General features: G+C 38.7%; 1 protein-coding gene across 1 annotated transcript in view; it reads right to left on the reverse strand.

The window, feature by feature from the left end:
- The window catches only part of SAV1 (salvador family WW domain containing protein 1), a 33,687-nt gene extending 8,775 nt beyond the window's left edge, over positions 1-24,912 (reverse strand). Inside the window, 3 exon segments of the mRNA NM_001261241.2 lie at positions 1,380-1,650; positions 22,003-22,446; positions 24,692-24,912. Coding sequence (NP_001248170.1) covers positions 1,380-1,650; positions 22,003-22,446; positions 24,692-24,785 — 809 coding nt within the window. The 5' untranslated portion in view covers positions 24,786-24,912.
- Between the last annotated feature and the right edge of the window lie 321 nt (positions 24,913-25,233).

The raw sequence follows: 25,233 nt of genomic DNA on the forward strand, positions 1-25,233 counted from the left end.
TATGGCAGAAGGTGAAAGGGAAGCAAGGGACATCTTACATGGCAGCAGGAGAGAGAAGGGGGAACTGCCACATGCTTTTAAACCATCAGATCTCGTGAGAACTCACTACCAGAACAACATGGGGGAAACGGCCCCCATGATTCAATCACCTCCCACCAGGTCCCTCCCTCAACACATGCGGATTACAATTTGAGATGAGATTTGGGAGACAACACAGAGCCAAACCATGTCAGTGATGAACAGAAAAGTAAACTCTCAAATCTGGTTATCTGGACTGCAACCATCATTGCCACCTGATGACCACACCACAAGTTTGATTCTTTCAAAGGACAACAACCTCAGTAGTTGAATAAACACTGATTGGGTGCCACTACATGGAATCATGGGAAAAAACAGATTTTCAAAGTTGAATTAATAAATCCAAATATGTAAAATAATTAAAACAACACAATAATGACAAAGCTTAGTTTTCCACTTGGTAATACTAAAACATATATTCATAACTATTTTAATGGTTCTAAGAAAATACAAATGTCCACTATAACCAAAAAACTGTATTATGCCAGATGACACTAAGCAACATTTATCAAAATGCAGATGATATTTTACTCATTCTTAATCTTGTGGCTCAGCTTTTGAAGCTCACATGTGGTTAATTTGAAATATTTGCAACTTCATTACTAAACTAATACTAGTTTTTATGTACTTTGAAATCCAGTGTGTATTTACACTTACAGCACATCTCAATTTATATTAATCACATTCAAGTGCTCAACAGCCACATATGACAACTGGCTACAGTATCAGGCAGCAAAGAGCTAAAAGTCTGGCAACAAAGCAGATCTACCCGGCCCAGTATCAATCAAAATAGCACAAAGAATTACTGGCTATATTTATTAAACAGATATGGGATGTTTTGTTCAGTCCCAATTTTCACTTTCTTGTCTAGTAATAGCAAGAAACAGAACATACAATCATGTCTGAAATTGAATAAAAACAGCAAAATGTTGTAATTCAATTGTGCATTGTGACTTAGGGGGTAGGTCTGTATTATTTGTAAAAATTTAAGTGTAAGAAGGCAGAAGCCTTAATTATTTCATTTTCTGGACACCTATAACAAAAACATTCTGGCATTATTATAGCAGAATCTGATCATAAGAACAATGACCCTGATTTTGAGGTAGTTTAAAAAGTACTTTTTTAACTTATTAAAGTCATTTATTGCTAAACATATGTTCAGAGAAAAGTGTAAATTTTGAAATGTAAGGCTTTCAGGTCTCAAGCTTTAGGATGCTTTTCTCTTGGATGAAAATACCAGTCCAAAATCTAACATTAGACAATCCAGAAACTAAAAGTGGAAAATAAAGTTGATACTCTACCTAGGAGCACAGGGATGCCTGTACTGAGCCTTCTTATTTGTGTGATCTACATAATACGTTCCAAATTCCGATGACTCAACTCGTTCCCATCCAGGAGGAAGCCCTTCTCGCTCAAGAGGATGGCTCCAGTGAGTTGTATTTGTGTTATGATCTATATAGTATTTTCTCCCTCTCATTGTCCAGTCCACAGACCAGCCAGGAGGAAGGGGTAAATCTTCAGAACCATGGTTAGTCAAATTTCCTAAAGATGTAGCAGCAACTCTCCCAATACCTATGGGAAAAGAGAAAATGACAGAGAAGAAACAGAACAATTATTCAATGTAAAAAATGTGTCAGCTAGCAAAGTCATGACATTAACTATCCTGATTGTACTCTTCTATTTAAATTCATGATTATGTCCATTATGATGGTTTTCATAAAACTAATCAGTATTACTACTAATTAATTATAAAAATGGGGAGGAACTAGACTTTGAAATTGTGGAGGGTTTCTGGCTGATGCTTCCATCAACAGGCCATATAAACATTTAACTACAGGTTGAGCATCCCTAATCCAAAAATCTGATATTTGAAATGCTCCAAAATCCAAAACTTTTTGAGAGCTGACATGTTGCCACAAGTAGAAAATTCCACACCTGACTTTATGTGATGAGTCATAGTCAAAATTCAGTCCAAACTTTTATGCACAAAATTATTTAAAATATTATATAAAATTACCTTCAGGCTATGTGTAGAAGGTATATACGAAACATAAATGAATTTCATGTTCAGACTTGGGATTTCTTCCCATGATATCTCATTATGTATATACAAATATTCCAAAATAAAAAAAAAATCCCAAATCTCAAACACTGCTGGTCTTAAGCATTTTGGGGTAAGGGATAATCAGCCTGTAGTAGTAAAGCTACTTAAGTATGTATTCTGCCAAAAGAAAAGTGGGAAAAAGAAAATTTCCCGATTAAAGATTTGACATTTCATCTTAAAAAAAAAAATGCAAAAATGAACTTGTAAAACCAGTTTCAGTTATAAATTCTTAAAAGTAATCTGGCTGTGCCCTAGAATTCTTAAGTAAGCTTAAGGTAGCAGGGTGTAAGGTCAACATACAAAAATTAATTAAATATTTATATATTAACAAGCAACTGGAAACAAGTTATTGAGATAATATCATTTATAATAGCTCCAAAAAATTGTGCAGGATCCATATGCTAAAAACTATAAAACACTGATGAAAGAAATAAAAAACCTATCACATTAATAGACTGAAAAATTCAACATAAAGTTAAGATGTCAATTCTCCTGAAATCATCTTTACAGTAGTCCCCCCTTATCCATGGGGGGATCCATTCCAAGACTCCCCGTAGATGCCTGAAACTGGAGATAGTACATAACCCTGTGTATGCTATGTTTTTTCCTATACACACGTATCTATGATGAAGTTTAACCTATAAATTAGGCACAGTAAGGGATTAACAACAACAAAATCGAACAATTACTACATTATAATAAAAATTGGGTGAATGTGATCTCTCTCCCTCTCTCGAAAGATCTTATTGTACCATATTCATCTATTTTCAGACTGCAGTTGCAGAGGTAACTGAAACTGTGGAAAGCAAAACCATGGATAAAGGGAGACTACTGTCATTCCAATAAAAATTCCGGCTGGGCATGGTGGCTCACACCTGTAATCCCAGCACTTTGGGAGCCTGAGGTGAGCGGATCACCAGAGGTCCAGAGTTTGAGACCAGGCTGACCAACATGGTGAAACCCTGTCTCTACTAAAAACACAAAAATTAGCCAGACGTGGTGGGGGGCACCTGTAATCCCAGCTACTCAGGAGGCTGGGGCAGGAGAATCGCTTGAACTCGGAAACAGAGGTTGCAGTGAGCCGAGGACGCGCCATTGCACTCCATCCTGGGCAATAAGAGTGAAACTCCATCTTAAAAAAAAAATAAAATAAAAAAATAAAAAATAAAAAAAATTCCATGGAGTTTTTGTAGATACAGATAGTTATTAGACAGATTTTAAAATGTATACTGAAAGGCAAAAGAACTAGAGAAGCCAAAACAATTTTTTTGAAAAAGGGATAAAGTTGAAGGACTCACACTACCCGATTTTTAAGGCTTACTATAAAGCTACAGTAGTCAAGACAGTGTGGTACTGTCAGAAGAACAGACAAATAGATAAATGGAACCGAACAGAGAATCCAGAAGCACACCCACACAGACATGGTCAACTGATTTTTGATAAAGGTGAAAGGGCAATAGTGGGGAATGACGTTGCAACAAATGACGTTGCAATAACTGGACATCCATATGCAAAAAAACCTCATCACAACCTATACCTCCCACCTTATATACAAATTAACTCAAAATAGATCATATATCTAAATGTAAAACTATAACACTTTTACAAGAAAAAAACAGAATAAAATTTCATGAGTTTAGTTTAGACAAAGAGTACTTTTTTTTACCATGATGCTGAAAGTTCAACTCATAAAGAAAAAATACTGATTAAATTGAACTCCGTCAAGATTAAAAACACTTGTGACACTATGAGAAAGAAAATCAAGCTGTAAACTGGGAGAAAACATTTGCAAATCACATTATTAGCCAAAGAACTTTGACATAGAATATACAAAGAACTTCCAAAACTCAACAGTAAGAAAACAACCCTGAGCCTGGTGCAGTGATGCGCACCTGTAGTTCAACCTACTCAGGAAGCTGAGTAGGAGGGTTACTTGAGCCCAAGACTTCAGGTCTGTAGCACACTATCATCATGCCTGTGAACAGCTACTACTCTCCGGTCTGTGCAACAGAGTGAAACCCCTTCTCTCAAAACAAAAACAGAAGAAGAAAAGAAAATGACCCAGTTAAAAAAAAAAAAGGGGGGGGGTAAGAACTTTTAACAGGCACTTCACCGAAGACAACATATTGACAGTAAATAGCATATGAAAAAATGCTCAGGATCATAATTAGCCATGAGAGAAATGCAAATTAAAACCATAATGAAATGACAATACACATCTATGAAAATGGCCAAAAAACAAAACAAAACAAAACAAAAAAAACCCTGACAATACAAGTTGGATACAGAACAACTGCAGTGCCCATACACTGCTGGTGCGGACGCAAAATGCTACAGTCACTCTTAGTAATTTCTTATAATTTCTTAGTCAAGTTTAGTAATTTCTTATAAAGTTAAATATATGCTTTTCATATGCTACAGCAATCCCATTCTCAAATATTTACCTAGAGAAATGAGAAGTCATATTCACACAAAATCCTATTTGTGGATATTTACAATGATTGCATTCATATTTGCCCCAAAGTGGAAACGATACACGTCCTTCAACAGAATGGATAAACAAACTTTGGTGCAACTGTACAGTGAAATCTACTCAGGAGTAAAATGGAACTAATTATTGGTACATGCAAGAATCTCAAAGATGAATCTCAGAAGTATCATGCTGAGGGAAAGCATCCAGTCTCAAGTGGCTACAAACTGTATGATTCCATTTTTATGACATTCTTGCAAAGGCAAAACTACTAGGACAGAAAACAGTGATTGCTAGGAACTGGGGGTGAGGAACAGGAGTTGACTACAAAAGGACAACATAAGGGAATTTTGGAGGGTGTTTGAAATGTTCTATATTCTCATTACACAGGCATTACATGAAATCTATACATATGTTAATACTAAGAACTGTGTAACTTGAAAAAAGTTAAATTTACTATACTTTTTAAAAGAATAATCTGGCTGCATAATTTTATTCTCACACAAGAATACTAATAGCATATGTATAAAACATCACCCCAAACTCAGTGGCTTAAAACAAGAAGTATTTATTTGGTTCACTACGGTTGGTGATACTGGCTGAGCTCAGTAAGTTTTTCCTTGACATTTGGTACAAGTTATCTTTACTGTCTCATTACTTGATGAAAGTTATCTCCTGTATAACTTTCAATATGAAGCCTTACTGATGATCAGACCTCCATTTCTTCTCTGACTTAAGCTGCTATTTTTTTTTTAACCCCTAGATCACTCTGTTCCAGCCACACTCACCTCCTGGATGCTATTCTCAAACATGGCAGGCACTGGCTGTTTATTCTCCCTAGAATATTCTTCCTTCAGATATTCTCTTGGCTCACTCTCACCCTCTTCAAGCCTCTTCTCAAATGTCTCAATGAAGCTTATTCTTACTATGGCAATCTACATCTGCCGAGCTTCTACTTACCGTTTTACATTTTTTATAATTTTAGTTTGTTTATTAACCTACAAGAATCCCACAAAGAAGATTCTTAGGACAGGAATCTTTGTTTTGTTCACAGATATATCTCCTGTCTCTATAACAGTGTCTACAGAATAAAGCACATAGTAAGTGTTAAATAAATAAGCTGCAGTAATAAAGACAGCGTGGTATTAGTGGAGGAGATACACACATCAATGAGACAGAAACTGCATAAATATTTTCCTTGATTTTTGGACTTATTTTGCCTCTTTCACTCCCACATTTTACTAGTTCTGAAACGAAGGTGTTTATCACAAGAGAGTAAATTTGTTAGCCACTAGGCAGCAAATATAGATATATTATCATTGCTGGATATGTTCTAACACAGTCTTAGGAAGACAGTATATGGTTCATGCTATTATTAATCCTCATTATTTGTAATGGTTGCACCCCAGACAAAATTTTAATGTAAATTTGAATCCCTGTCCCTTAAAGGTACAAGGATACAGCATTTAAGTGAAAAGTCAGTGTGTTAACAGAAGACTGCCAGTCAACCCAAGGCCCTAACTGCCAAATTTAGAATATCTCAGAATGGTCAAAATAAGAAAGACTGGGTGACCATTGAGGTGCGAAGGAGTACCATGCCAGAGCAAAACATCTACTAGTCAAAAGTTCCCAGCCGACTTTGAAGAGCTTTTAAAATTACAGTTGGCTGGAAACTAAGGCAAAATGAAAACATCAAGTTTACCTTTAAGGAAAGGCAAATGAAACAGACCCCAGTGACAAAAGGTAATTTAGAAGAAACTTTAAAATTAAGGTAAATGCTTCAATTCAAACTCAGATTCTAAAGAAGAATATGTAAGTGTATGGATAAATACAGGTTATTGGCATGTGGTTTAAGAAACAGTTTTTATTTAAATACAACATACAATGCATATGCATAAGGCTAGTCACTGCAGCAACATCTGTAGTAGCAAAAGGCTAGAAATCAACCAAATGTCCAATAGCAAACTGGATGATTACACTACTACACGCACAGAACAGAGTACTAGATTATATAGCTGTAAACATGAATGAAGATGATTTCTCTTTATTGCCCTGGAATAATATTCAGGATGTATTAACTGAAAAAAGAATCTGGACAGTACACCACTATATATATACATATATACACACACACACACACATATATATACACACACACACACATATATATGTAGTAGCCAGCCAGTAAGGTGGCCCTGGGCCCCAATTATCCCTGTCCTCCTAGTATTCACACCCTTGTCTGTGTGACCAATAGTTCATGGCAGAAAGGATGGTGTGTGACTTCTGAGATGAGGATATAAACGACCCTGCAGCTTCTGCCCTGGTCAAGTGTACTTGCTCTCTCATCACTCACTCTGGGGGAAACCAGATACCATATCATGAGAAGCCCATGAGTGAGGAATTGAGGCCTCCAGCCAGAACTGAAGCCTCCTGCTAACAGCCTTGTGAGTGTACTTAGAAGTGGATCTTTTGGCCGGGTGCAATGGCTCACACCTGTAATACCAGCACTTTGGGAGGTCAAGGTGGGTGGACCACCTGATGTCAGAAGTTTGAGACCAGCCTGGCAAAGATGGCAAAACCCTATCTTTACTAAAATTACAAATAATTAGCGGGTGTGGTGGCACATGCCTGTAGTCCCAGCTACTCAGGAGGCTGAGGCAGGAGAACGCTTGAACCTGGGAGATGGAGGTTGCAGTGAGCCGAGAGCGCGTCACTGCACTCAAGCGTGAGTGACAGGGAGAGATTCCGTCTCCGAAAAAAGAAAGAAATGGATCTTTCAGCCTGAGCAAAGCCTTCAGATAACTGCAGCCTCAGCTGATATGTGTGTGGACTGCAACTTCATGAGAGATCCTGAAGGTCAGAATGACCTGGCTAAGCCACTTCCAAAATCCTGACCCACAGAAACTATGATAATAAATGTTTATTGTTTTATGCCAATGAGTTTGGGAGTAATGTGTTTTACAGCTACAGAAACCTAACACAATATACATGAAAGAGAAGAATATGAGTACATATTATATATATTTATATTTATTTTCATAAAATGTTGCAATGAAGTACGTAACAAAAATTAATAAAATTGGGTATTGGCCGGGCGCGGTGGCTCAAGCCTGTAATCCCAGCACTTTGGGAGGCCGAGACGGGCGGATCACGAGGTCAGGAGATCGAGACCATCCTGGCTAATACAGTGAAACCCTGTCTCTACTACAAAATACAAAAAAATAGCCGGGCGAGGTGGCGGGCGCCTGTAGTCGCAGCTACTCGGGAGGCTGAGGCAGGAGAATGGCATAAACCTGGGAGGCGGAGCTTGCAGTGAGCTGAGATCCGGCCACTGCACTCCAGCCTGGGCGACAGCATGAGACTCCATCTCAAAAAATAAAAAAAAATAAAATAAAATAAAATAAAATTGGGTATTTACAGGGGGAGGAAGAGGATAGGGATAGAATTAATTTTCTTTTTTTTTTTTTTTTTTGAGACGGAGTCTCGCTGTGTCGCCCAGGCTGGAGTGCAGTGGCGCGATCTCGGCTCACTGCAAGCTCCGCCTCCCGGGTTCACGCCATTCTCCTGCCTCAGCCTCCGAGTAGCTGGGACTACAGGCGCCCGCCACCACGCCCAGCTAGTTTTTTGTATTTTTAGTAGAGACGGGGTTTCACCGTGTTAGCCAGGATGGTCTCGATCTCCTGACCTCGTGATCCACCCGCCTCGGCCTCCCAAAGTGCTGGGATTATAGGCTTGAGCCACCGCGCCCGGCCTAGAATTAATTTTCTAAATGTACTCTGTTTTATTGTTTTGATTTTGCAACCTTTTAAATATCCTATGTAACTTCCAAACAAAATTAAATCAAAATTTAGAAAAAGCAATCCCTAAAAGTGAAAACAAAATGAAGCAAATGAATCTAAGAGTGCATGAAGCAGCTAAAGCATACTTCAGAAAAATTATTCAAAGTGAATTTTATATATTTATTGTTATTTATTTTTGAGACAGGGTCTCACTCTGTCACCCAGGCTGGAATGCAGTGGCATAATTAAGGCTCACTGCAGCCTCAACCTCCTGGGCTCAAGCAATCCTCCCACCTCAACCTCCCAAGTAGGTGTGACTATGGGCATGCACCACCAAACCTGGCTAACTTTTTTTTATTATTTTTTGTAAAGACAGGGTCTCGCTATGTCACCCAGACTGGTCTCAAAACCCTTAGACTCAAGCATTCCTCCCATCATGGTCTCCTAGTGTGCTGGGATTACAGGCATGTGCCCCTGTGCCTGGCCCAAAGAGAATTTTCAACACAATAAATTGTACTTCCTCATCAGGAAATATCCTAAATTTAAAAAATAAACTACAAAGAAATCTTCTGTTTTATTCAGTAATCACATTGTCGATGACAGTATTTTTAAAGCTAGTTATGCTACAGATAAAGCAAATGAATAGTTATGTAATTGTCAACAGGAACCAAGATTTTCAGTATGAGAAAAAAATAAAAACCTAAGGCAAAAAGAAGGTAGCTCAATGTGAATGTACTTACTGCCACCAAACTGTACACTTAAAAATAGTTAAGATGGTAAATTTTGTTATGTGTATTTTATCACAATTAAACTTTTTAAAAAGCAGAAAGTAAAAACTTGGAAATCTTAAACTGCAAACAGTATGAACTCATAATGAATTTCTATTTCCAGAAAACAACAAAACATATTTCCTAGATATGTCCACTGAAAAGGTCTACAAGCATGAATCTATCAAATAGCAACGAGCACAAGCGTGCAATCCCTGAATACTACTTCCCCATTGAAAGGAACCAGGGATCCTTAGATAAATGGTTGAGTACAGGACTGAGGCAGAAAATGCACAAGATGAGCCTGGAATATCTAGTCACATTAGAAAGCAAAGAGAAATAAAAAGGAACCAACATTGAAGGGGCTCCTGCCATCAAAGAAACAGCAATTTAAACATCAAAAGGAATACCACACCAATAATTAAAACTAAGTCTTAAAAATCTTAAAATCCACCAGTTCATCTTGGAGAAATGACTTCTGGGTCAGAGGAAATACACAATAATATGGAACATGAGAAAAACATCAGACTTTTGAAATTGAAAAAAAAGGTGGGGCACAGTGGCTCACGCCTATAATCCCAACACTTTGGGAGGCCAAGGCGGGTGGATCACCTGAGGTCAAGAGTTCAAGACCAGCCTGGCAACATGGCGAAACCCCATTTCTACTCAATATACAGAAATTAGCCAGGTGTGGTGGCACGTGGCGGTGATCCCAGCTATTCAGGAGGAGAACTGCTTGAACCTGGGAGGTGGAAGTTGCAGTGAGCCAAGATTGCGTCACTGCACTCCAGCCTGAGTGACAGAGGCAGACAATGTCTAAAAGAAAGAAATTGAAAAAAAAAAAAAAAGAATTGAAATTGAGGTACAATCTACAAAACATTTTGTACTCCTCAAAACTGTCAAAGTCATAAAAAACAAAAGACTGAGAAACTAGCATAGATTAAAGACTAAAGACATACGACAATTAAATGCAATGCAGTACATCTGGAATGAATCCTAGAACAGAAAATGAACATTAATTAAAAAATGATAAAATCCAAATAAAGCTTGGCGTTAAAAATCCATGAGTTCATGGTTACTTCTGTACGTGGCCAGGGTATCAACTCATTATTTTGAAATAGCAAACAAAGGAAAAGATCTAACATTTAACCCTTCTTTCCTATATGAACAGCAACCAAATAATTGATAAAGTCCTTAACTATAATATTCCAACTAATAAAGAAGAAATGACAGAATTCAAGTGTCACAATTTGCAACACTTAATGAAATACAGACATACTTTGGAGACATTTCAGGTTTGGTTCCAGATTACTGCAATAAAGTGAATATAGCAATAAAGTGAGTTATACGAATTTTTTTGTTTCCCAGTGAATGTAAGTTATCTTTACAGCTGGGCGCGGTCGCTCACACCTGTAATCCCAGCAGTCTGGGAGGCCAAGGCAGGTGGATCACGAGGTCAAGAGATCGAGACCATCCTGGCCAACATGGTGAAACCCTGTCTCTACTAAAAATACAAAAATTAGCTGGGCCTGGTGGCGCACACCTGTAGTCCCAGCTACTCGGGAGGCGGGGGCAGGAGAATCGCTTGAACCTGGGAAGTGGGGGTGGCAGTGAGCCGAGATTGCACCACTGCACTCCAACCTGGCAACAGAGCGAAACTCTGTCTCAAAAAAATAAAAAGTTATCTTTTACAATATACTGTAGTCTATTAAGGGTGCAATAGCATTATATCATTAAAAAAAGTACAGGTCTTAATAAAAAAATTTTATTGCTAAAAAAATGCAAATGATTGTCTGAGCCTTTAGTGAGTTCACAGCATCTTTTTGCCAGTGGAGGGTCTCGTCTCCATACTGATGGCTGCTGACAGATTAGGCTGGTGGTGTTTGAAGGCTGGGGTAGCTCTGGCAATTTCTTAAAGTAAGACAACAATGAAATTTGCTCCATCAATGGACTTTTCCTTTCGTGAAAGATTTTTCTGTAGCATGTGATGCTGTCTGATAGCATTTTACCCACAGTAGCATTTCTTTCAAATTGGCATAAATTCTCTCAAATTCCACTGCTACTTTATCAACTAAATTTATTTAATATCCTAAATCATTAGTCATTTCAACAATATTTACAGCTTCTTCACCAAGAGTATATTCTATTTCAAGAAACCACTTTCTTAGAAAGCTCATCCATAAGAAGCAACTCATCTGTTCAAGTTTTATCATGAGACCAGAACAATTTAGTCACATCATCAGGCTCCACTTATTTTAGTTTAGTTTGCACATGAGTGCAATTCCTTGTGATGCCCCAAAACAATTACAATCGTAACATCAGCAATCACTGATCACAGATCACCAAAACAGGCAGAAATGAAAAAGTCTGAAATATTGTGAGAATCACCAAGATGTGACAAAGACATGAAATGAGCATGTGCTGTTGGACTGCCACAAACCTTCAATTTGTAAAAAACACAGTTATCTGCAAAACACAATAGAGCAAAGCATAATAAAATGAAGTATGCCTGTAATAGTGCTAGCCACTTATCATTAATGGCTGCCAAAAACCAATAATAGATAAAAGGCTTATGGAGAACTCCATGATGGATGAATTAAGCTGACATCTGTACCCATGGCTGCATCTTAACATCACAGACAAATCCATCATTATACGTCACTGGAACCTATGCGATAGAAAGTACACAACATTATCTATGAAGCATTCTGGCAAAAAGGATGCAAGAACAAAAACAGACTAAAGATCACCCTTGTCCAGTACCCTATGAAAAAGAAAGCTAATATGTAATTTTTAAAAAGATGGTGACAATAAAACAGAACAAAACAAGCCTTTTGGTGAAACTGACCTTAGGCTTCTATTAAACTGCAACTGACGGTTTAATATATATAGTTTAAGCAACTTCAGTACTTAAAGAGAAAATAAACAGAAAAGCCAATGTATGAAACACATGTACACAGCAAATGACTAATATCACATCGTAGAAACACACAATTACTTTACACTCTAATATGTTCATTATGTTAAAAATGCTTTACAGCCAAAACCAAGCATAGCAATGTAACAAATTTTTTAATGCATAGTCAATTTAGTGTATTTATATTTATTTATAAAAGCCATAATATTTTAGCTAACAGAGCTTCCCTCAGGAACCACATAATAGAAATAAATTTCTAAATACTGCATTATTAAAAACAAAAGCTGCCTTTTTTTTTTTTTTTTTTTTTTGAGACAGAGTCTAGCCTCGTCGCCCAGGCTAAAGTGCAATGGTGCAATCTCGGCTCACTGCAACCTCTACCTCCCAGGTTCAAGCAATTCTCCTGCCTCAGCCTCCCGAGTAGCTGGGATTACAGGCACCTGCCACCATGCCTGGCTACTTTTTGTATTTTTAGTAGAGACAGGGTTTCACCGTGTTGGTTAGGATTACAGGCGCTGCGCCCGGACTAAAAACAAAAGCTTTTACAGTAATTAAAAACAATACAGGGCCCGGGTGCGGTAGCTCACGTCTGTAATCCCAGCAGTGGGAGGCCGAGGTGGGCGGATCACCTGAGGTCAGGAGTTTGAGATCAGCCTGACCAACATGGAGAAACTCGGTCTCTACTAAAAATACAAAATTAGCCAGGCATGGTGGCGCATGCTTGTAATTCCACCTATTGGGGAGGCTGAGGCAGGAGAATCACTTGAACCTGGGAGGCGGAGGTTGCGGTGAGCCGAGATCGTGCCATTGCACTCCAGCCTGGGCAACAAGAGTGAAACTCCATCTCAAAAAGAAAAACAAAAACAAAAACTATACAGGTTTAGAGAGTATTAAAAGTTTGTGGCAACTTCATCTATTAAGAAAACCCATATTTCCACATACGTACTGAACTTGCCTAAATCTAGAACCACATGTACTTTTACATTTAAACAACATTAGGTACCAAAAGCCGTATCTGAACCATAAATTTGTAATTCATATTTAGAGGAAGCACAACGACCTCTCTGTAAAAACTCTCATTTTTAAAGCCTGACAATTTGTTAAAGGAGCCATGAAGTACCCAGAAAGTTGCAAATAGGCACATCAGCTTTACCAACGCTATTAAAAAACCCCAATGCCCTGTAAAGCCATGATTCCTAAACTTCTTTAGAGATATTAATAATTTCAAAACATACCCCAGCTGTACTTTTTGTTTTTCAGATAGTCTCGCTCTGTCGCCCAGACTGGAGTGCAGTGGTGTGATCTCCGCTCACCGCAAGTTCCACCTCCCGGGTTCACGCCATTCTCCTGCCTCAGCTCCGGAGTAGCTGGGACTACAGGCGCTGCCACCATGCCCGGCTAATTTTTTGTATTTTTAGTAGAGATGGGGTTTCACTGTGTTAGCCAGGATGGTCTCGATCTCCTGACCTCATGATCCGCCCATCTCAGCCTCCCAAAGTGCTGGGATTACAGGCGTGAGCCACTGCGCCCGGCCCCAGCTGTACTTTCTGAAAGCGCAATGTGTGATATATTTTTTTCAAATTATTATTTGGGATAATTTTATAAAATCTATTGAGATAAATGTATAGTACAAAATAATGCAAACCACTGTTCTAAAGCATAAAGCATTACTAGCAATAAAACAGATCTAGCAGACTAAAAAATAAAAAATAAAAATAAAAAAGCTATGTCAAGCTCTAACACATCATTCCTCCAGTATGAGTTACACCAGAAAGCTCAAACTTCAATAACCAACATACCAAGTATGTGAGAAAAGAACAGAACACAAAACACTCACTTTTTCCTTTTTTTTTTTTGAGATGGAGTCTCGCTCTGTTGCCCAGGCTGGAGTGCAGTGGCGCGATCTTGGCTCACTGCACCCTCCACTCTGCGGGTTCCCGGGTTCAAGCGATTCTCCTGCCTCAACCTCCCGAGTAGCTGGGATTACAGGCACATGCCACCATGACCGGATAACTTTTGTATTTTTAGTAGAGACGTAGTTTCACCATATTGGTCAGACTGGTCTTGAACTCCTGACCTCGTGATCTGCCCGTGTCAGCCTCCCGAAGTGCTGGGAAACACTCACTCTTACAAAGGATATGTGCAAACAGTTATGGATGTGTATTCTATCCCCAGCCCTTTCCATATGTCTTATTTCATAGCCAAAACTGCCTTAGGAGGTAGTACTATTACCACCAATTTACAGATGAGAAAACAGGTTCAAGTGAATTATTTTAGCAGTGGTCACACAAGTGGTGTAAGGTCAAATGACAAACCTATTACTAACCATGTAATCTTAGCAACAAAAGATCAACTGTTATTTATTCTTTAAAGAAAAATAGGACTGCCACAAAAGAAAAAGCAAGCCACCAATTTCGAACCAAATCAGTGAGAAAAAATGAGAACTTCAGTTTTTGAGTGACAAAAACAAAATTAGCTTTCCGTAATTTCAAGTAGTCCTTCAAAGTAATAAACTGGATTTATAATTAATCCTCAAAAACAGCTTCTATTTGCAGGAATTAACTGCACAAACACCTTCTATTAATATAAAGTAAAACATTCATATACTCAACATATGACTTAGTCGAAGACACAGATAAAGTATTATTTTCTCTCTCTACCAAGCTCTCAGTAGATGTGCCAAAAAACTTAATCTCATACAACCAGGCAGATATTTATGAGAGCCACCATTATGAATAAAACTCAAATAGGCCGGTTTCCAAATGTTGTAGTGGCTACAGAGAATAAAATGGATCTAGAGGTCTAATACAGTTCCACAGGGTCCCTAGTAATGGATACTATACATTATTAGCGTGTTATAATCAAGATGTTGATAAAGAGATCTAAGTATTAAACCCAACCAAATGCTTTCTCTCTTCCTCTGCAAAATAAATGCAGAAAAGGTGGTGTCTCTAAAGATTATCAACCGCTCCTCAAAGGTTTCTGGTTACACAAATATTTACAACATTACCCGAGTAATTGCAAATCCAGTACTTCTTGATAAAGCCCACACTTTTCAGTTTGATGTTTGTATCCTGATTTCTTCAGTCATCTTTAAATGTTTAAAAATGTTTTCAAAACAGAACTAAAATTTAAGCGCAAAACAAAGGAATTCAATCTGCCTTTAGTATTCCAACTAAAGACTTCCTGTTAACAGCAGGATTCCTTCCTTTGGCACATACAGTAAGTGCGTGACTGGTATGTGGCCAAGAACATAAAAGGTCAAATTTTCTAATCTGAAAGTTCTAAAGCTAAACGTAGAACTTTCTAGGCTCTAAAACTTTCTGAGATTACACAACTTGTTTTTGTGCTTCTACTAAATACAATAAGCTGAATTTAACCCTTGACATAAGGTGTTTCCTGAAAATCTAATAACTAATTGACAGGAATTACTATTGCCATTAAGTCATTACAAAACAAATTTTCCAATCTTTTTATGCTTATGACAATCAAAATTGAATGTTTGTGAAAATAAATCTATCACACATCCCTATCCTATCCTCCTATAAAGTTACTTTCTCCTTTCTATTCATTCAAATTCCTTGAACCCTATTCAGCATAAATCCTAAAAGTATGTTTTAAGTCTTCGCAAGGTGAATTCAAGAAACTTTCAGCTACTGTCTCATATTCAGATTTTTGCCTTCTGGAAAAGGAAGCTTATTAGGCTTTTCTGTTTGGCATGTAATTAGTTATTCATCTTTCCCTGCAACTTAAGTGATTCCTTCAAAAAAAGTATTTTTTTCTACAAGGTAAAATATTAAATCTATATTGCCCTGATAAAAATTAATGTTATCAAATGAAGTATCTCAAGCAATGTATCAACTGCTGTAAAGAATTTTTTTTTTTCTTGGTTGGGGGAGATACCTTATTACCAGAGAGATTCTTCAACTACCTGCAACCTGCTTTAAGCCTAACGCAATCTGATATAAAAGAGCCAGGGAGGAGATTTCGATTGCAGAAGTCTACTGTCTCATTAAAACAAGGTCTTGGCTATTCCACGAAATAAAATCTTATTTCACTGTATGTACGTTCCAATAAAACTTTATTTTAGTGCAGGAGGCAAGTCTATTTGGCCTATGGGTGTAGCTTGCTGACTCCTGCTGAAACCTCCCTCATAAAATTAAAAACACCCTCAAGATTAAAATTACAGTAGGAGCCTGAATTTTAATAAAATATTTTCCTTCTTTTTCCACCTTCATGTATGGCTGCTTGCAAATAGTCATTTCAACAAATGGCAGTCACTAATAATTATCTTCCTGTAGTAGCCCCAGGGCAGGCTGCCCATAAGATTAACAAACTTGCTTCTTTTAAAGAACAATAATCCAGACTGGGTGCTATGGCACATGCCTGTAATCCCAGCACTTTGGGAGGCCAAGGCAGGCAGATTGCTTGAGCTGGGGAGTTTGACCAGCCTGGGTAACATGGTGAAATTCAATCTCTACTAAAAACACAAAAATTTAGCCAGGTGTGGTGGTGCATGCCTGTAGTCCCAGCTACTCAGGAGGCTGAGGTGGGAGGATCGCTTGAGCCCGAGAGGTCGAGGCTGCAGTGAGCTGTGATCACACTACTGCACTACAGCCTGGGCAAGAGAGCAAGATTCTGCCTCAAAAAAGAAAAGAGAAGAGAAGAACAAGAAAACACTGATCCTAGATCACACAGACTCCCTTGATGGTTTCCAGAAGTTGGACTGGCCAAAGAGGCCAGGCCACTTTCATCACTGGTGATCTCACCTCCTGCAAACTTTTCTGCTAAGCTATAGGTTTAAACAGTAACCTGCCATTTTTCCCCCAGCTTTCTTTCCATAGTAACTGGCAGTCACAAACACTACTGTAAAACCTAAGACTGGTCCTTGAGATATTTTTCAGACTTTGCTTACAAGTGGACCAACTGACACCAACTGGACCAGTGTTCCATGAACTCAACCATGGAACTGACTTGGTCTTGCAACTCCCCAACTTACCAGCAATATCCCAGACCAGTCAACAGCCCCCATCCCCTAGCCCCCTGCTTACCAAATCGTGTTTAAAACCCTAGCTTCTGAAGTCTTGCAGTGATGACTCCGAGAAACATTTCCCATCCTCCTTACTCAGCTGCCTTGCAAAAATTAAACTGTTTCTCCTTTACATTATCTGCTGTCTCAGTGTTCAGCTCTATTTGGATAGCAGACAAGAGCCCAGTCAGGTGGTAATACTGTTTTATAGCATTTTTTGGATATATAATATTTGCACGTTTATGGGGTACATGTGATATTCTGTTACATGTACAGAGTATGAAATGATCAAATCAGGGTATTTAGGGTATCCATCACCTTGAGTATTTATCATTTCTATGTGTTGGGAACATTTCAAGTCCTTTCTTCTAGCTATTTCAAAATGTTAACTGTAGTCACCCTACTCTGCTATCAAACCTTGGAACTTATTCCATCTAACTGTATGTTTGGACCCATTAATCTACCTCTCTTTACCTCCCCTCCCATTCTTCCCAGCCTCTGCTATCATTCTACTTTCTATCTCATGAAATCAATGTGTTTCGCTTCCACATGTGAGTAAGAACATGAGACACCTGTCTTTCTGTGCCTGATTTCCCTTAACATAATGACCTCCAGTTCCATTCAAGTTGCTGCAAATGACATGATAAACATGGGAGTACAGGTATTCCTTTGATATACTGATTTCTTTTCCTTTAGATAGATACCTAGTAGTGGAATTGCTGGATCATATGGTAGTTCTGTTTTTAGTTTTCTCAGAAATTTCCAAACTGCTTTCCATAGTGCCTGTCCTAATTACAACATTCCCACCAACAGTCTGTAACAGTTGCCTTTTCTTCACACTCTAACCAGTAGTATATTTTTTGTCTTTTTAACAATAGCCATTCTGACTGGGGTAAGATACCTCACTGTGGTTTTGACTTACATTTCCTTGATGATTAGTGATGTTGCACATTTTTTCACATACCTTTTGGCCATTTGTATGTCTTCTTTTGAGAAACGTCTATTCACGTCCTTTGCCCACTTTTTAATGGGATTGTTTTTCTGTTGGCTTCCTTGCATATTCTGGATATTAGTCCCTTGCTGGATGAATCTTTTGCAAACACTTTGTCCTATTCAATACGTTGTCTCTTCATTCTGTTGTTTCCTTTACTGTGCAGAGGTCTTTTGGTTTAACATAGTCCCCTATGTTTATTTCTCTTTTTGCTGCCTGTGCTTTTGAGGTCTTAGCCATAAAATCTTTGCTAGATTGATGTCCTGAAGTGTTTCCCCTACATTTCCTTCTAGCAGTTTTACAATTTCAGGTCTTAAGTCTTTAATCTATCTTGAGTTAAATTTGCATATGGTGAGACCAAGGTCAGATTTCATTCTTCTGCATGTGGATATCCAATTTTCCCTGCACTGTTTATTGAAGAGTGTCCTTTTCCCAATGCACATTCTTGGTGCTTTTGTAAAAAATCAGTTGGCTGCAAATATGTGGATTTATTTCTGCATTATCTATTTTGTTCCATGGGTCTATATGTCTCTTTCTATACCAATACCATGCTATTGTGGTTACTACAGCCTTATAATAGATTTTGAAGACAGGTAGTGTGATGTTTCTAGCTCTGTTCCATTTGCTCAGGACTACTTTGGGTATTTGGGCTCCTTGCTGATTCTGTGGAAATTTTAGGATTGTTTTCTTTTATTTCTGTGAAAAATGACTGGTACTTTAATAGGGATTGCACTGAATCTGCAGATTACTTTGAGCAATATGGTCATTTTAATGATGTTAATTCTTCTGATCCATGAGCACGGGATGTCTTTCCATTTGTTTTTGTGCTCTTCAATTTCTTTCATCAGTGTTTTGAAATCTTATTTATTTTTTTAAAATAGATTTATTTATATATTTTTTGAAATGGAGTCTCACTCTGTCACCCAGGCTGGAGTGCAGTGGCGCTATCCCGGCTCACTGCAAGCTCGGCCTCCTGGGTTCACGCCATTCTCCTGCCTCAGCCTCCCGAGTAGCTGGGACTACAGGCGCCTGCCACCATGCCCAGCTAATTTTTTGTATTTTTTTTTTCAGTTGAGAGGGGGTTTCACCGGTTAGCCAGGATGGTCTTGATCTCCTGACCTCGTGATCCGCCCACCTAGGCCTCCCAAAGAGCTGGGATTACAGGCGTGAGTCACCGTGCCCGGCCTGAAATCTTATTTTTTTAATGACATACTTGAATTTGAAAACGTATCCAATTAACTTGTACTTTACTTTGAAGTTGTGACTGGAAAGCTGTTTTAAAGTCTGTCTTTAAACTTACAAAAATTATGTCAAATTGTTCCTAAGAGAGGATCAGTAGACATTTAGTTCTCATAGTATTTCCTCAATTATATGTTGCAAATCAGATTTTCAAAACAAGAGTTTAACTTGTTATCAATTCTTCATATTTACATACTTAAACCTCAGGTAGAAAAGTATTACAAGCTATGAGTGACATCTGCAATATAGATGGGAAAGGTGAATGCAAAGAATAACACATATTCTATATTAACAGTAAAAATAGCTATTTCTATTCTCCCTCAGCTACCAAAAACTGTCTTAAGTCTCCAGATTTATAACCGCTGGGTTCATTCACTCATTCAGCCATTTATTTTTGTGAGCATCTCTTAGGCAGTCATGTGCTGTGCTAATCCTATCTGACTCTCCCCTCTCCTTTGTCCTTCAAACCCCATTAGCGGCCAAGTCCCATTAATCTGGGCATGTCTCACTTCTTCCTCTTTCCAAATTTCTTAAGTATAGGTCAAGTCCTCATTAACCACTGAATATGCACCAAATGGAAGATTATGCAGTCATTAAAACCACTCGTAAAAAGTATACAACATGAAGAAAATCATTCAAGTAAAAAGAACAGAAAACTGTACAAAATATTGTATAATCACATCCATGTAAAAAAAGAATTTGGCATGGAAAAAGATGAAGAAAATAACATACTAAGAGGATCTCTGGTGGAGAGGTACTTTGCCTTTATGTTTCTGCATTTTGCAAATTTCCTATAATAAGCAGTTATTATTCTAGAAGAAAATATAAATGAAAAACTCACTATTAAACTTACTATTTTAGTTAGATAACAAATTATTCCTGAGGTTCAGAACTGTGTATCAGAAATAACCAAAATAAACACTCAAGCATGCAGCTAATTCTTTAACCTAATTTTTTAAAAACTAAAAGGTGCTTACCCATGCCTCTTACTGCATTTCCACATGCCTAGAAAACCTCTCCTCTTCAATGTTCCAGTGAGACTCTGATGTCAGCTTTCATAAAATAAGTTGTTCTTACCAACTATTCCACATTATTTTAAAAACTTCAGCGATTTGCTTTCTCCTAAACTCTACTTCTCATTTTTCCTTCAAGAGAGTCCTAGATTTGCCTTTTCCTATTACCACTGGTATCCACTGGTACCTGCAATCCTCTTTTCTCTAGGAATCTACCCTTAATTCTAGTACAAAACTAATCTTTAAACACTGCTTTCATAAAATCACTTGTCTTTCAAAATGTGCAAGAGCTTCCGTTTGACTCAAATCTAAGCCTACTGTTGAACCACAAATCTCCACTCGACCTTACATCTTATTTCTTCAAACCAGGCAGAACTATACTGTTCCTTAGATTTAAACCACGCCTACTCTGTTTTCATTGTGCTCTTCCCAATTTTCCACGTAAAATGTCCTTCTTCTCGCCCATGTTAATCTAAAGGCCAAGCTCAAGGCCCAGTCCAAGTCCTACCTCTTCCATGAATCATCTCTTTAAGTATTCCAGCCTATACCGATCTCTCTTCTGATTCCCTGTTGCACTTACAGTTAGCATCACAAAGTATAACAATTGTTCTGTGACCATTGTGTATAAATTGGTTTTGTTTCTCCAAATAAGGTACCAGACAAATAAGGTACCAGAAAGCAGAGACCAACAGACCCAAGGAAAACGCTAGGCACATAAACAGTTAATACTAAATGAATAAATTTTTTCTACAGTCAAAATACTAATGCTCCAAACCATTTTTAAGTCGCCTTTTGAAGTTATGTGAGCCAAAAAGTAAATCTGTCTCACATTTTATTTTTATCCTGCCAAAATTTAAAGTCTATAACTTGGTAGAAAAAAACAATCGGACAAAAAAGTTTAATTTTCATCTCGCTTCATTTTATCTAGTAAAACCAGGACTTTAGGAATAAAGTAGAACTGTACATTTCTCCAATCTCTTCTGCTCCTTTCAGAAGTATTTCCAAGTCAGGAGATACGGAAAGCACCTTCTTTTCCTAAATTAAATGGTAATATTTTTTGTCTGTTACAAAAAGAATAAAGACGTGCTCAACACACAATTAACCATGTGACAAGTCTTTCTGATCAACTCAGGAAATAATTCTTAAACTACTTTTTGTTCAGAGAAAAAGTGCAGGATCTAGTGAAGTAATGCGGTTGCTCAGGGTCTCACTGAGCATGCCCAGTTGTTCCTATTCTGCTTTCCTTTCCCAAGTTTGTCAAGTGTCTCTGAAGACTCACCCTTCCCATTATTCTACCAAACCTAAACCTAAATTCAGACCAACTGGAGACATTAAATTCTCTAGGTTTTCAAGGGTCACACACAGGATTAAGAGTCTAGACAGCCTTGAGATAAGTACCAGGTTTATATAACAGGAGTTAATAAAATAAATGGACACAAGGACTCTTCCATTCAGTGTAGATTAACAACTATTTGCACACAGGCTTAAGCAGAACTAGCAAAGTGGAAAAAATTTCGCTAGTAGTATTTGTTCGCGTCCCAAGAAAATCTAGAAAAGAACATCTTTTTAATTGACATGTCAATAAACTACTATATTATTTATAATGTTAAGCTACCTGAAGCATGCCTCCCCTGATTCTGTGGCATTCTTTGGAAGAGATCATGGTTGTATTCATAATATCTGTACTCTTCATGTGCACGATCTCCAAGTGGCCGCTTTCTCTGACCATCAAAAAAATTGTCTGAATAATAATATCGGGAACCAGAGTCTCCATTTTCAACAGCAAAACTAACTTCCGTTACAAACGACTGAGAAGAACCATACTCCCTAGGGACATCTGCTAGACTTCTGGCAAGATAAGAAGGTGCAGATAATCTGTTGCTTTCTCTTCTCATTATTTCATGAGGTGTTCTCTGAATTGGAGTTCTAAGGAAACTCTGGTTTCTTGAAACTACTCCATCTCCAGAAGTTGAAAAGGCATTAGGGCTTGAATCTGGAAGACAGATATCAGTTCGTCTTGGAATTGTTGGACCATGCCGGATGAAAGAAGGCATAAGATCTATAATAAAACAAAGGATAAAATTACCCTTTCATCAGTAAGTAACAAAAGTTTTCGAAAGTTGTTCATTTACATCTACCACCCCAAAATCAAATGTCAACTTAAAACACAATTTTAAATTTTGGTTTAGGATGGTACTTGGGCATTTTAAACTGAAGAAGGTTAATATTTTCCCAATCAAATGAATTTATATAACTTGCATTAATATGCTATGTGTAAAAGCTCAGCTAGAATGAAATGTATTCTGCATACTACCATACATAATATGATAAAATGCCAATAATCTTATCTGTGAACTACACATTAATGACATGGTCATGAATTAATGAATAATAGGAAACAATCTAACAAACTGATAGTTTCTAGTTAATTAAGCTAGTAGTTTATTTTGTTGTTCTCACTTCATTTTAGAAACTGCCAAAAATCCTTCTTGAAGCAAACACAATTTCAAAAATAAAATAGAACTTAATGCTACTCCCAAGTATGTAAAAGTGGATTCCTTTAAAGATTAAAAAATTAGTAGCTCTTTCTTCTCTTGGAATTACCTAGCACTAGCACAGTAATCAAAAGCTAGAAAGCCAAAAATTTACGTATGAAAATTGAAAATAAAAAGCTCTCATTTCAAAGAGGCACACAAATGTTGAATTGGCTCAAAAAAACCAAGCCTGAAACTATGTAATTATAATTCAAAATAGTAGACAATAGAACAATGGCTTTTAGGATACTGTACTTTTAAACACGAAACTTGAAAACAGCTTAAGACATTTCTAGTTAGAAAGCAAATACCTTTAAAACAAGAAAAAACCTGAATATGGAGACCCTCTTATTATTCATTAAGTAAACAATATTGGAGACACTCATATTAATAAGCTTCAGAAACTAACACTGGACAGAAACAAATATCCGAATAAATAAGGCTCAACACTTGATGTAACGACAACAACACAAAGTATATCAAAAGTTATTTGCTTAATTGTGACAAACATGAATAAAACTGCATGTTCTGCATATGTACCCCAGAACTTAAAGTATAATAATAAAAAAAGTGTGACAAACATGATTCACGATTTCAAGTAATGTTTGATAAACTTTATTTGTAGCAAACAGCAAGCTATCACTTAAAAACAGCCAAAAACCTAACAGCATGTGTAACTGAAAATCAAGTTTAAAAAAAAAACTTAAAAATCAAGTTTCCAGTTACTGACATGCTCAACTGACATATATTTTGTTGAAAGTATTGCAAGTACTACTATAAATCTGGAAGGCTGACAATGTGGTTATAATGGAGAACATGCTCTCCCATCTGTGTGATCTTGGGCAAACACTAGAAACCTAGCATTCCCAATTACAGTATGAGGTAATACTTAAGTCACAAGGTTACTACCAGCTTCCAAGAAGGAAACTTACGCAAAGGGCCCGGGGCGCAGTATAAGCACCAAAATACCAGCTCCATGCCTCACAAATGTCCTGAACACACAATAATTAAAAATCCAAGAGATTCAACTCAAAAATCAAATACTTAAATTAAGAAGAAAAGTAGCGGGGGATCGGAGGTGGGGGTTGAGGGTGGGATATACCCTATCAAAAAAAAAACACTTTTCCGGGGGTGGGGCGGGGGACGGTGGAATTTCTCTAACACGATAGAAATAATTTTGAGTTGCCTTTTTGGAATCTCACGAATATAGCCAAATACAAAGGCTTTTGGCTCTCTGCTCTGGGATGTGCTTTGGGTGGCAGCCACAAGAACTATGGTGTGCTTTTCACCTTCTCAAGTCTGCATCCGGCAGCAGGACTAAGGAATTCTGCCCCAGAGTTTGCACAACTTGCAGCACGGTCGAGAGACACCAACAATGTTTGCAAACATGAGGCACATCTCGACGCACCCAGAAGAGTAAAAAGTGTCCCTGTCTAATTACTCATTAGGTTATAAACAATTTAAGTGTTTTCTAGTCTCTCTTCCAGTACTCAAAACCAACAACTCTCTGCCAGGCGGGGTGAGGAAGTCTGTTATTTTTAGGGGGTGCTCTTGGCGCGGTTAGGCGCGGGGGGACTAACCCAAGTTTCTTAGTCTTACGGGCTTTCAATCAACGAATACCACTTCAGGCACAAGAAAATCTCAAAACCAGTATTTCACAGCGACCAGCGACGAAGGAGAAGCCCTGGGGACCCGCCGGCGCCCCCGCCCAGGTCCCCGCAGCCCCCGGCCGCCTGGGCCAGGTGTGGGCGCGCCCCGCCTGACACTCACTCCGAAGCAGAGGCGACGTCTCCTTCTTCACGTACTTCCCCTGCACCTCGGCCGGCTTGGACACTTCGTTTTTGGTTTTCTTTCGGGACAGCATCCTTCTCGACGAGGCCCGAGGCCGCGCTGAGCTGCCTCCCTAGGGCTCCGCGCCGGGCGCCGGCCGTCTCCGCCGCCACCTCCGCCGGCGCCGGCGCCTCCTTCCCTCCTGAGCCGCCGCCTCCGCCGCCGCCTGTCCGGAGCCCGGGGTTGCCTGCAGGGACTGCCGCATGTTCAGGGCGCTAAGCGCGCCGGCCGCCGCTCAGTCGCTGGTCAGTTCCTTCCCGGAAGTCGGCCCGCTCTGCGACGCTGCTCGGGGACGCCGTGAGAAAAGCCCAGCGACGCCAGGCCAGGGCCATGGTTCGCCGCGGGCCGCCGGGCAACCGCTACCACTACCGCCGCCGCCGCCTACATCCCGTAAACTTTCCCCGCGGCCGCTGGGAATTCTGGGAAGCTCGACGCAGCGCGGGCCACCGCCGCCCCTCCCCCACCACAGTCCCGGCGCGGCT

The sequence above is a fragment of the Macaca mulatta genome, chromosome 7 (genome assembly GCF_049350105.2).
Source record: "Macaca mulatta isolate MMU2019108-1 chromosome 7, T2T-MMU8v2.0, whole genome shotgun sequence".
NCBI classification, from domain to species: domain Eukaryota; kingdom Metazoa; phylum Chordata; class Mammalia; order Primates; family Cercopithecidae; genus Macaca; species Macaca mulatta.